The 13,220-nt window shown below is 40.0% G+C and overlaps 1 protein-coding gene across 15 annotated transcripts in view; it reads left to right on the forward strand.

Annotated features, from left to right (window-relative positions):
* Nucleotides 1-13,220, forward strand: part of LOC143035041 (ankyrin repeat and SOCS box protein 13-like) — a 41,474-nt gene that overhangs the window by 10,482 nt on the left and 17,772 nt on the right. For 14 of the 15 annotated variants that reach the window (XM_076201496.1, XM_076201480.1, XM_076201481.1 and 11 more), the window contains 4 exons: nt 2,193-2,377; nt 2,759-2,909; nt 3,629-3,769; nt 9,189-9,312. In XM_076201496.1, the coding sequence (XP_076057611.1) occupies nt 2,339-2,377; nt 2,759-2,909; nt 3,629-3,769; nt 9,189-9,312 (455 nt within the window). In that variant the 5' untranslated portion in view covers nt 2,193-2,338. The remainder of the gene's footprint in view (nt 1-2,192; nt 2,378-2,758; nt 2,910-3,628; nt 3,770-9,188; nt 9,313-13,220) is intronic. The other variant, XM_076201494.1, reaches the window with a different exon arrangement.

The following is a 13,220-nucleotide window of genomic DNA, read 5'->3' on the forward strand; positions in this document are numbered from 1 at the left end:
GTACTTTTTCCAGTCTGTCAATGTCTTTAATGAGATTCGGTGACCATACGGAAACAGCATATTCCAAATGTGGACGAACTAACGATTTATATAGCTTGTTAATGAGTGATGGACTTTTGAAATCAAAAGATCGCGCAATCAGTCCTAGAATCTTATTCGCTTTCTCAGAGGCTGTAATACACTGCTTGGATGATTTGAGGTCGTTACTGATAATTACGCCGAGATCTTTTTCACTATCCACTTTTGTTAACGAATTTCCAAATAACTTGTAATCGTACTTACTGTAATTTTTACCTATGTGCATTACCTTGCATTTACTTGTGTTAAATTTCATTAGCCACTTTTCAGACCATTGCTGTAATTTATCTAAATCTTCTTGAATATCTAATTGGTTTGAGTGATCATTTGCCACTCTGCACAGTTTTGTATCATCAGCAAATTTGGAAACAGTAGATTTAGTCCATGGTCTATATCATTTATGTATACTATGAATAGAAGTGGCCCAAGAACGGAACCCTGAGGAACTCCACTTGCAACACTTTTCCATTCAGAAGTTTTTTCCATTTAAAACAACTCTCTGCCTATCTCTTCCCTTTCATTCTCATCTGTACCACATCCACGCACATTAAAAGACCCAAACCTTAGGGTACTGGTTGGAAAACTCCTAGACCCTCTTATGCCTTTACTTTTTTTAGGAATGTTTCCTTTGGGGCTACAGGTAGTAGGATTCCTTATTCCATCCCCTGTCCGGTTTTTTGTCGCCTTTTACAACTCAAGTGGAAAGACTTGGTGGTAGCATTCTCTTCCCCCACCACAGGGTAGGCAAAAAAAAGGAAATGAATATTCAGAGAAATGGTACAGGACAGTGATAAGGGGTTGGGGGACAGCATAATAGAGGGACAGTCGAAGTATAAAAGTGTCATCATTTCTCTATGAACACAGTTTTCCTCTATTACAGACAAAATGATGTGTGGCTCTGGTCTGTAGGGGTGCCTCATATAGACACCTAAAGTATCAACTGCATGCTACTCTGCCAAAATAACATGCAGCCAATACCCCAGATGGGAGTTTAAAGGAAGAAAATAAAGAATTTGTGAAGTTTTGTCTCATCCACTCACTTGTGTTGTAATATAGATGCAAAAAATATATGAATTGCTGTGTGAGCAGGTGAGATGAAACTTCACAAATACCAAGATTGAGAATGCTTGCATGTGAGAAAATTAAATATACTAGTACCTTCTTACTTTCTGATTTGTGTGATCTTTTCCACTAATACTCTTCCACTCTTCCTTTGATGTCAGATGTTTCATATCATATTTTGGCTTAAATATTAGGTTATTGTTATTTATTTGTGGGAATTTTTGAGAAGTAAAGAATCAAACTGTCTTAGATGCAGTCATCACATAGAGGACATTGAGCACCTCATCCTACACAGCCACACACTGTCTGTCCCTAGACAACAATATTTCTTTTCTGAGTGACCTGTGGGCCTGTTCAGTGGCTTTTACCAGTTATCTGGGAGCCAAGGGCCTTCTGCAAGAGAGACATGAGGCAACCAATTGATTAATTCTAAAAATTGAATTTTTTTATATCCAGGAAAGGAGAGCAATACCAGTTATAGGATGATGAATTTATGCTAAATGTGTTTTATTGCCTAGTCCTTTCCTGCACTTGATTAAGTGAGTCAATGCTTTTTATTTATGTATATTATTATTATCAATATATATATATATATATATATATATATATATATATATGTGTATATATATGTATAATATGTATAGACATTCTGACAGGTTGAAGTGGGTGGGAAGAGGAAAGACTGGAGTCTTGATCAGAGTTTATTCTTGACTAGTTTCGCTACAAGCTTTTTCAAAAGCTTGTAGTGAAACTGGTCAAGAATAAATTCAGAAAACTCAGCTGTCATTATGCAGAGAATTTATTTGTGTAATTTTTTTTTTCTATGAATATCTATTTGTAGATATTTTTCATAACTTCATAATTTCTTTAAAACTCATTGTGATTTTTTTTCAGCTGAGAGAAAACTCAACTGTCATTATGCAGAAAATTGATTTCATTTGTACAATTTTTTCTTTTTTGCTATGAATATCTATTTGTAGATAGTTTTCATAACTTCATAATTTCCTTAAAACTCATTGTGATAATTTTTTTTCTTCTTTTTTCTATTCTAGTGGGACCAAGAGCATTTCCTTTGCATGAAGCTGTGGCTCATGGAGATTTTGCTGAGGTGAAGAGACTTATTGCCAGTGGCTTTGATATCAATCAGTTCCACTATGATAGAGTTACCCCTTTACATGTGGCAAGTCTTGCAGGGAAAATGGACATTGTTCGCTACTTAGTAGAAAATGGAGCATTGGTGAGATATAGCTCTGACATGACAGTATTTCCATATCTGTTATATAGCTAGTTAGTTTAATGATACAGAATATTTTTTCTTCATTTCTTAAACTTTTCAATAGTATCTAATTATTGTGTCATCCTTGCAAATTTTATATATTGTATTTTTATATCTGTGTATATACTGCCACACGAAGTGATTTTGACTGGTTGTGTAAAGTTGACACTGTCAATTATTTTTAAAAGAAAACAGATGCCAAAAAAGTTTGGTCAACTTTACACCACCAGTTAAAATTACCCAGTGTGATGATATATTTGCTAATAAAACCAAACCAAATCAAACGATTCACTAGATCGCTAATTTCTTTGCAAGTCTATTTAATGAACATAACTTTTGCAGGTAAATGCGAACAGCATTGACAACAGCACACCTCTTTGTGATGCTTGTGCTGGAGGTTCTGTAGAAGTTGTACAGTACCTCTTGGATTGCGGAGCACAGGTCAACCCTCCTCTCTTGCTCTCCACACCCCTTCATGAGGCTGCACTGCGAGGTAAGGATATCTTCCTTTTATAATGATGATGATGATATGGTTTAATGTCACAAACTCCCCCCTGTCGGAAGGCTAGGACAGTGCCCCTCACAGAGGACTTTGTAGCATGGAATTTAATGAACCATGCCATTGGTTCAACTTTGCTGGTGGTAGGATTCGAACCGCCATCCCCTCGACCTTTGCTGCAAGTAATGATGGCCTAACCTGCTCAGACAGTGAAATAAAAATCAGTCAGTCCATTACCCCTAGGAAGTTCAATGGAATGCATATGTGTAACAAGTTGGATGAAAATATAATTCAGACCAAAATCATAAATTGATTTAAGGCAAAGTTTGAGAAGTGGACACAAAGAGATGTGATCTCATGAGCACAGCTCCAACCATGGAAGATATGGGAAAAACATGAGATGCAAAAGGTAGAAGAAATTACCTCTATGATAAAGGGAAATGACATCAATGTGAGTTATCAGATTGACAGTGTTTTTAGGTGAGATCACTACAAGAGGAATGGCTCATGTTCAATTAGAATTAGGGTTTGAGTCACGAGCCATAACTGGTTTCAAGATGAGTGGCAGGAATAATTCTCGCTAACATTAGTTTGGCTGGACCATTATATTCAAATCATAATTTGGGTTGGATGAAGCCTGAGTATTTTAGAATGATAATGTACACTAGGGCTGTTTTTCAATAGAAACTCGTAAGAACATTGTTCCTTTACAGGCAACACTCCAGTGGTTGCTTTACTAGTCGATGCAGGGGCTCGTTTGACTGCCAGTGATCTTCATTATGGAACACCACTCCATGCAGTATGCTCCCGTAATAACCCATCTGTGAAATGTATACAAATTCTTTTGCAGGCAGGTAAGATAATAGTATTAAGAGGTACTATGAATGAATTATAATTATAGGTTTTTGACACAGGGCCAAGTGCCGGAGGAGTATCATGTATGGAGCAGAAGAGACAATCTCCCTTCATTCACTTGTAATTTTTCATACTCTCTCCTGCTCAAAAGATGTTTCTTGTGCACTTAGGACCCCCATTACCCCATCCAGGCACTTCTTTCCTGATTTTTCTCATAAGTTTATTTGATCTGTTTTTGCTGCCCACATTCTTCTGAGTTTTTCTTCACTTGTACGTTTCATATGCTTGAACCACCTCATTACTCTGATTGACCTTATCTGACAGCTCTCTTTCCAACCCCTATTTCCTCATCCATTTTTCTTGTATGGTCCCTCCATGTACCATTGACTGTACTTCTCAAACAGATCACATCATATACATTCAAGCTCTTTCTTTCTGCCTCCCTTCAATTTCTAGTCTGCTCCATAGAGTGCTGTGTGTACAGTTGTTCTGTACAAGCTGTCTTTCCATTCCTCTATAGCAGCGTTTGGGTGCCTGCACATGAGCAACATTTTATTGCTGGTTGTCACAACAAAATATTGTCACAATTAAAAAATTGTCGCAACGATAAGTTGTCGGTAAAGTACACCCGTACACGAGCCATGCGATGGCGGCAACTATTGTTTATAGTGCCATTATAGACATACATACATACACAAGAACATACATACATAAGAACACATACTGTACATATGAACATACAGGTAAACGTCGACTTACGATGGCCGCGACTTACGATTGTTCGACTTTACGATGACGACGACGACGATATGATAATTTAACCCCTTCCATACGGTGCCGCACACGTAGGCGTCATGAGGAGCAAGTGGATTCACGACGCTGCCATATCGGCGTCTTGATTATATTTATTGTAGTCGCCCGTGTTTTTACATTCTCTCAAATGATTCATTCTCTGTGGTTTTCAAAATTCGCGGGTGAAAGAGAGAACGATCGATATAAGCGGTGACTATATTTTATGATGCGAGTATTATTACGTCACGTCGTACGGCTGGCATTGGCTGCTGCTGCCCGCGAGATTTTAGTTCCGTACTGAAAATACATATTATAGTGTTTGAATATGGTAAAAAAGGATAAAGATAATTAAATAAACTACTGTACATGTTTAATAGGCTATATTCAGTATCTCTGGTGGTTAATATACAGGTAGGCTAGGTACAGTGACCACGGAACAGAGTGGGGATCGACTTACGATGAGATCGTCTTACGATGGCTCTATCGAAACCTAATGCCATCGTAAGTCGACGTTTACCTGTACATCCATAAGAACATACACATATATACATACATATGAACATACATACATACATAAGAACATACATACATACATAAGAGCATACATTCAGGCAGACAGGTAAGCAGGCAGATGCATTGACCTTCCAGACAATAGTTAACGTTTTCCTTTCAAATAAATACAATATGTTTTTTACCTTTCTCCTTTTTATTCTCGGGGGAGAGAGTATTCCAATCGCTCACCACAGCCTCGCACACCTCACTCCACAACTTTTCTTTTATATTCTTATCGCTGTATTCCTTTAGTTGGAAATCATAAAGAGGTGGTTTCTTCTCTACCTCTGTTATGAGTGTTTCGCAGTCAAATAACTCTTTTATTACAGACATGATGCAGTACCAGGTCCTCTCACCACTGCAATATGAAAGACACCAAGGCAGCATCAGGCTGGATGGCGGCAACGAAAAGTTGTTTGTGTGCGAGCTCCCATTTGAAATAACGTTTTCTATCGCCTGCCACAGTTGCCGACAATAATTGTGTTGTCGAAGAAATTGATCCGATCGCAACTACTTCACAATTTTTTGTTGTCGCCTCAGGATTGGTTACAAAATAGGATGAGGGAGTCATATGAGAGGTACAAAGAAAAGAAAAGAGAAGTAAAGCAAAAGGTAAAGGAGACAAAGAGGAGAGCAGATGTGAAATGGGGTAAGAGTATGACAGAAAATTTTGAAAGTAATAAAAAGATGTTTTGGAAAGAAATTAAGAGAGGAAGAGGAGGCGAATCAAGTAGAGAAGAAAAGGTAAAAGGTGCAGATGGAGAGATGATAATGGAAGAGAAGGCAGTAAGGGGAAGATGGGCAGAATATTTTAGGGAGTTGCTAAATGTGAAGGAGGATAGGGAGGGAAAGATAGCTGCAGTGGGAAATGCGAAGAAAATGATCATGATGAGTGAGGAGAATGGAGGAGAAATAAGGAAGGATGAGGTGAAGGCATTTGTTAAGATGATGAAAGCAGGTAAGGCACCTGGCCTGGATGGATGCCATGCAGAATGTCTGAAAAAGGGAGGTACAGTGATGGTGGACTGGCTGGTGAGGTTATTTAATGTTTGCTGGAGAGAGGGTAGAGTGCCGGAGGACTGGAGGAGTGCCTGTATAGTTCCTCTTTACAAGAGAAAAGGGGACAAGTGTGAATGTAGTAGTTTTTGAGGGATTAGCTTGTTAAGTGTAGTTGGGAAGGCTTATGGGAGGATCTTGATTGAGAGGATTAGGAGAGGAACAGAAGGAGAAATTGGTGAGGAACAGTGTGGGTTTAGGACAGGTAGAGGTTGTGTAGATCAGATCTTTGTGGTAAGACAAATATGTGAGAAAGCTATAGGAAAGGGGGCGGATGTTTTTTGGGCTTCTATGGATCTGGAAAAGGCTTATGATAGGGTAGACAGGAAGGCACTGTGGGAGGTTATGCAGATATACGGGATAGGAGGAAAGCTTCTGGGAGCTGTCAAGAGTTTTTATGAGAGTAGTAGAGCTTGTGTCAGGATTGGAAATGGAGAGAGTGAGTGGTTCGAGGTAAAGGTGGGACTTCGTCAAGGATGCGTTATATCGCCCTGGCTGTTCAATCAATACATGGATGGGGTGGTGCGAGAGGTAAATGCAAGGGTAGTGGGCAAGGGATTGGAGATGGTTAAAGAAAATGGAGAAAAGTGGGAGGTGAGCCAGCTGTTGTTTGCGGACGACACTGCGCTTGTGGCAGGATCGGAGGATGGACTGTGGAAGTTGGTGGCAGAGTTTGGGAGAGTATGTGATAGAAGAAAGCTTAAGATAAATGTGGGTAAAAGTAAGGTGATGAGATGTACAAGGGGTGAAAGTGGCAGTAGACTGGAAGTGAGCATTAAGGGAGAGCAACTGGAGGAAGTGGATAGTTTTAGATACTTGGGTGCAAATGTGGCAGGAAAAGGTGGAGTGAAGGTGGAGGTAGAATGTAGATTGAGAGAAGCGAGTAAATGCCTTGGTGGATTAAAGAGTGTAATGAGGAATAGACATTTGGGAATGGATGATAAGAGGAGACTGTATGAAGGAGTGATTGTGCCAACAGCACTGTATGGGGCAGAAACATGGAACATAAGAGAAGAAGAGAGAAGGAGTTTGAATGTGTTTGAGATGAGGTGTCTGAGAAGTATGATGGGGGTTACTAGGCTAGATAAAGTGAGAAATTAGGAGGTGAGGAGGAGAACAGGGGTGGAAAAGGAGCTGGGAGATAGGGTTGATGAAAGAATATTAGGATGGTTTGGACACATGGAAAGAATGAGTGAAGAAAGACTAGTAAAAGAGGTATGGAAGGCAGATGTGGAGGGAGTGAACATGAGGGGATGTCCTAGGATGAGGTGGATGGATGGGGTGAAGGGGGCTTTGGGGAAGAGGGGAATGTCTGTTGAGGAAGGACGGGAGAGGACAGAAGACAGGGGTGAATGGAGAATGGTTGTATATGGATGATGTTGTGATTGCATGAGGTGGAATGGGCGGTGAGGTAGTATGTGTGAGCAAAATTTGATGCAGCCCGAAGGGATTTCGCCCCGTCCTCTCCTTTTATGCAATGGGGGGACGGAGAGGGGGGGTCGCCAATTTAATGAAGCGGCCTTGCTGTGGATGTGCTGTGTCTTGTGACACTGCTTCTGACCCAGGGCAGTGGACAAGGTGCAGGGATGACCCGTCATCCAGGAGGTGCTCAGATAAGAGGGAGGGTGGAGGGGTGTGGAGTGTATTCAGGGATGGAATGGGTGGAAATGATTTTATGCCTTTCTCTTTTTGGCTACCTCCCTTGTAAGGGGGAAAAAGCCTTGGTATATGTATGTATGTATGCATGCCTCAGGAAAAATTGTCCATGTGCGGGCACCCATAGAGATGTGTGCGTTCTATTTTTGACAATTTTTTTGTTGTGACAACTAGCAACAAAATGTTGCTCATGTGCTGGCACCCTTTCTCAACCTTTTTACCCTTGTGTAACCTTTAGAATAAATTGCATGTCTCAAGGAACCCCTCACAAAAAAAAATACATATACCATATCTTTCTCATTTTATTTTCATTGTAATAATAGGTTAGATAGGATGATGTCTATATTACATTATTACAATAACCAAGAATATGTCGTGCATGTTTAATTATATTATGTATATGAAATTAAATAAAAAATCAAAAGTGCATTAGCTTATCTCACTTGTTCTCGCAGAACCCTTAGGGACCTTTTGCGGAACCTTAGGGTTCTGGGGAACCCTGGTTGAGAAAAGCTGCTCTATAGGAACCTATTTCTCATAACATTTTTCATTCCACTCAAGAGATCTCTCTGGCCTAGTCAAGAGACAAAGTTCTATTTACTTCCACATGAAGGTGAGTTGATGGGTTCTGAACATGAGCAATGGAGAGAGAATTTTCAGATAGGGAATCATACATACATACATACATATACCAAGGCTTTTTCCCCCTTACAAGGGAGGTAGCCAAAAAGGAAAAGGCATAAAATCATTCCCACCCATTCCATCCCTGAATACACTCCACACCCCTCCACCCTCCCTCTTATCTTAGCACCTCCTGGATGACGGGTCATCCCTGCATCATGTGGAAAAAATTAAAATGGAAATGTGGATGACGAGAGCTTCAGAAGAGGACCTAGAATGAGGTAAATGGATGGGGTAAAAACAACTTAGGATGCACAAGGAGTGTCTAGAGCAGGTTAAAGAGTGTGAAAGATAGAAATGAATAGAGAAAGGTTGTGAATAGATGAAAAGATAACACATCCTGAATTTTTTTCCTATCAGATCCATAAAGAAATTTAAATGGATGGGGAGAGGGTTGTCATGTAATGAAGTGGTAGAAGTAAACCAGCTATGGCTTTTGGGGCCCTGCTGTGGAGGTGATGTGTCTTGCTGGATTGCCTTCAACCCAAGCAGTGTGTCAGGGTATAGGGATAACTCTTCAACTTTGAGGTGTTGAGATGTGAGTGGTTTAAGTGGGGTGTAACATTTATATATAAAATCTAGTGTGTTTGTTCTTTCACTCAGCGGCCTTCCCTATAAGAAGGAAAATATCTTAAGTATATATGTATGTATACAATTTTACCATTTTGATTTATTTTTCAGGAGCACATGCGAATGCACTTAAGACTCACCGCACACCTTTACATCTTATAGCCATGAACAGCAACAGTGTAGATGCAGCGAGTGTTCTTTTGGAATATGGTGCCAACATTTACCTGAAGGATGGGTGAGTACAGATGCAGATTTATTCCATTCCTCATGCATCTACAGCGGGTTCCTGTGACTCAAGTATGAGATGATCATTGTCTCATCTTTTGTAAAAGACCCGTTGTTCAATACAGGTGACCCTAGGGAGATTTTTATCTCATAACTAAGTTAAATTCCACACTACAAAGCCCTCTGTGAGGGGCACCGTCCTAGCCTCCCGATAGGGGGAGTGTGTGACGTTAAACCATAAAAAAAAAAATAGTTCTCATAGTCACAAAGACACTCAAGCCTACTCAGTAATGTCAAGGTGTCAGCTCTTACCTGCGTCATTATTCCTTTATAAATATTCCTGGCTGGAAGGAAACCATAAATTGGAAATCTAAGATTATGATAATGCTGAAATGCCTTCAACCTAAGCACTGGGTCAGTATTTGTATTTCATTAGCAGTAACTGGTTCTTCTGTCCTTGGGGGACAGTATTGCAATGAAAAGGTGGAATCAAAGAGGTGATACAGAAGAAATTTATGGAGAGATAGTAGAAGCTAAAAGTGATCACCATTCTTTTAGAGTGGAGACTAGTCTTCAGTCATAAAAAGTTACTGAGTAATTTGGTCACTAAATGATGTCACTAAAGTCCTTAACCGTTTGCATACAATGACAAAAGAAATAAATGAATGGAATAAACTTAGTAACCATGTAGTAAGCGCTGAAACTATCAGTTGTTTTAAGAAACGATTAGACAACTTTATGGATGGGGATGGCAGGTGGTGATGGATACAGAGCTGCCTAGTGTAGGCCTTATGGTCTCTTGCAGTCTCCTTCATTCTTATGTTCTTATGACACCTAGATAGGTGTCATGAGGTGCGAGTAAGTACATGAGGATGCCAGCATTGGCTTCTTGATTATATTTATTTTGTAATTGTAGCTGAGTGACCCTTTTATTCTGTGAACAGGCTTGGTCACTTTTTTGGTGGTTACAAACATTCTAGGTGAAATAAAACGAGTATAACAACTGTAACTTTATATTTCATAATACGCGTATTGTGATGCATCATTGTATGTCAGGCAGCCAATGTAACGTGAATATTTAACTTGTATTTAAGAGGTTAAAATACTGATTACATAAAACATGCAGTCAGTAACCCATACTGGATGGCAGAGGAAAAGGGATGAACCTTTAGCTGTGAGGAACTGAGAGTGGAGGTGGTGGCAATGGATGGGTATTCGTGTGTGTGAAATATGTAAGTGTTTTGACTGCCACCCTTTTTAAAAAAGAGAAAGGGTCTTAGTATTTCTATATTTATGATAATGGAAGAAGAGTGATGCATTGTAGTCAGAAATGTATCCATGTGATGATTGTGGAATCAGTCAATCAGTTTATTGCCCCAAGTCTTGTTGAAGATTGCTCCTGGGTAACTGGCATTGTGTTTCAGTAAGATGAAAGGAGCAGTATAGGATAAGGTGTTTTGTATTTTACTAATTGTAGTACACATGAAAGGAGCAACATCAATGGGTTCTGTTACCTACTCTCCAATTTATCTTACATACATACATACATGAATGAAGGCGTGGAGTGCTATATAAAAAATTTTGCAGATGCAAAATTACTTAAGAAGGTAAAAACGGAAGAGGACTGCAACTCATTGCAACAAGATCTGGACACAATATGGAATTGGACTCACAAATGGGAAGTAAAATTCAATATTAAGAAATGCAGCATAATGGAATTTGGAAAGAGCAAAAATAGAATATCAAAAGAATACAGAATTGGGGAAGAAAAAATAAATAAAACAAACTATGAAAAAGATCTTGGAGTGATGATTGGAAAGGACATGAAACCAGATAAGCATATAAACAAGATGTTCGGAGAAACCTACAACTTATTGAGAGCAATCAAAGTGGCATTTACCTATATGGATGAAGAAATGATAAGGAAAATACTTACTACACTAATAAGACCAAAACTCGAGTATGCAGCATCACTTTGGACACCCAGTACCAAAAAGAATATTAAGAAACTAGAAAGATTACAAAGAGCGACAACAAAACTAGCACCGACACTCGCCGAACTAACATATGAGCAAAGACTATCCAAATTGAACCTACCAACTCTGGAACAAAGAAGAGAAAGAGGAGATTTGCTAACTATCTACAGAATAATGAAAGGAATGGAAGTTTTAGACAGGAACGACCTATTAATGTGGGCCAACGGTAAAACAAGAGGACACGGAAAAAAATTGAAAAAGGATAGTTATAGAAAAAACCTGAAAAGGAACAGTTTCCCACACAGAGCGATAAATACATGGAACAAATTAGACAACAAAACAGTATGTGCTAACACTATACAAGATTTAAGATAAAACTTGATGCGGAGAGATACAAAGACGGGTCACCACGAGCATAGCTCCCCTCCCGTATATTACAACTAGGTAAATACAACTAGGTAAATAAATACATACATATACTAAAAGCTTTTTTCCCCCTTGTAAGGGAGGTAGCCAAAAAACAAAGTCATAGAAACCACTCCCACCCATTCCATCCCTATCACACTCCACTCCCCTCCACCCTCTTCCTTCCCTCTTATCTTGGCACCTCCTGGATGATAGGTCATCCCTGCATCTTGTCCACTGCCCTGGGTCAGAAGCAGTGTCACAAGACACAGCACCTAGCCTCAAATTCTTGTACAGTTCCAATTTAATCTGTATCCTTGATTTCCAATTATTATATTTAGATTTTAACTCATGTATTGTTCTAGCTTGGGCCATATCTCCTAAATCATTCCAAATATTTATGAATCTATTATATATGGGCGGGGGGATGGGGGGTGAGGTAGTATGTGTGAGCAAAATTTGATGCAGCCTGAAGAGATTTCTCCCCGTCTTCTCCTTTTATGCAATGGGGGGACGGAGAGGGGGGGTCGCCGATTTAATGAAGCGGCCTTGCTGTGGATGTGCTGTGTCTTGCGACACTGCTTCTGACCCAGGGCAGTGGACAAGGTGCAGGGATGACCCGTCATCCAGGAGGTGGTAAGATGGGAGGGAGGGTGGAGTGTATTCAGGGATGGAATGGGTGGGAATGATTTTATGCCTTTTCCTTTTTGGCTACCTCCCTTGTAAGGGGGAAAAAGCTCTGGTATATGTATGTATGTATGCGTTATATATGTCTCCTATGTGGGGATTTCATCCGGGGTAAAGCTTTAAACATTTCAACATAATTTTCTGCATAACACAAAGTGATTTTGGTATCCATTCCTATTGCGTCAGCATCTTGATTATATACATTTTTTGTAGTTGTACATGAATTACTTCCAGAGTCTGTGAACTGGTTTGATCACATTTTCTATGTGGAGGGAGTGAACATGAGGGGACGCCTTAGGATGAGATGGATGGATGGGGTGAAGGGGGCTTTGGGGAAGAGGGGAATGTCTGTTGAGGAAGGACGGGAGAGGACAGAAGACGGGTGAATGGAGAATGATTGTATATGGATGATGTTGTGATGCATGAGGTAGAATAGGTGGGGGATGGAGGGTGAGGTAGTATGTGTGAGCAAAATTTGACGCAACCCGAAGGGATTTCTCCCCGTCTTCTCCTTTTATGCATAGGGGGATGGAGAGCGGGGTCACCAATTTAATGAAGCGGCCTTGCTGTGGATGTGCTGTGTCTTGCGACACTGCCTCTGACCCAGGGCAGTGGACAAGGTGCAGGGATGACCCATCATCCAGGAGGTGCTAAGATGGGAGGGAGGGTGGAGGGGAGTGGAGTGTATTTAGGGATGGAATGGGTGGGAATGATTCTATGGCTTTTTCTTTTTGGCTACCTCCCTTGTAAGGGGGAAAAAGCCTTGGTATATGTATGTATGAATTATTACTCAGAGTAAAAGAGAACAAGTAATACAGCAGTGACTTTACATTTTATAATACAAGTAGTG

The sequence above is a fragment of the Oratosquilla oratoria genome, chromosome 18 (assembly GCF_046742065.1).
Source record: "Oratosquilla oratoria isolate Oo_2021 chromosome 18, ASM4674206v1, whole genome shotgun sequence".
Lineage (NCBI taxonomy): Eukaryota > Metazoa > Arthropoda > Malacostraca > Stomatopoda > Squillidae > Oratosquilla > Oratosquilla oratoria.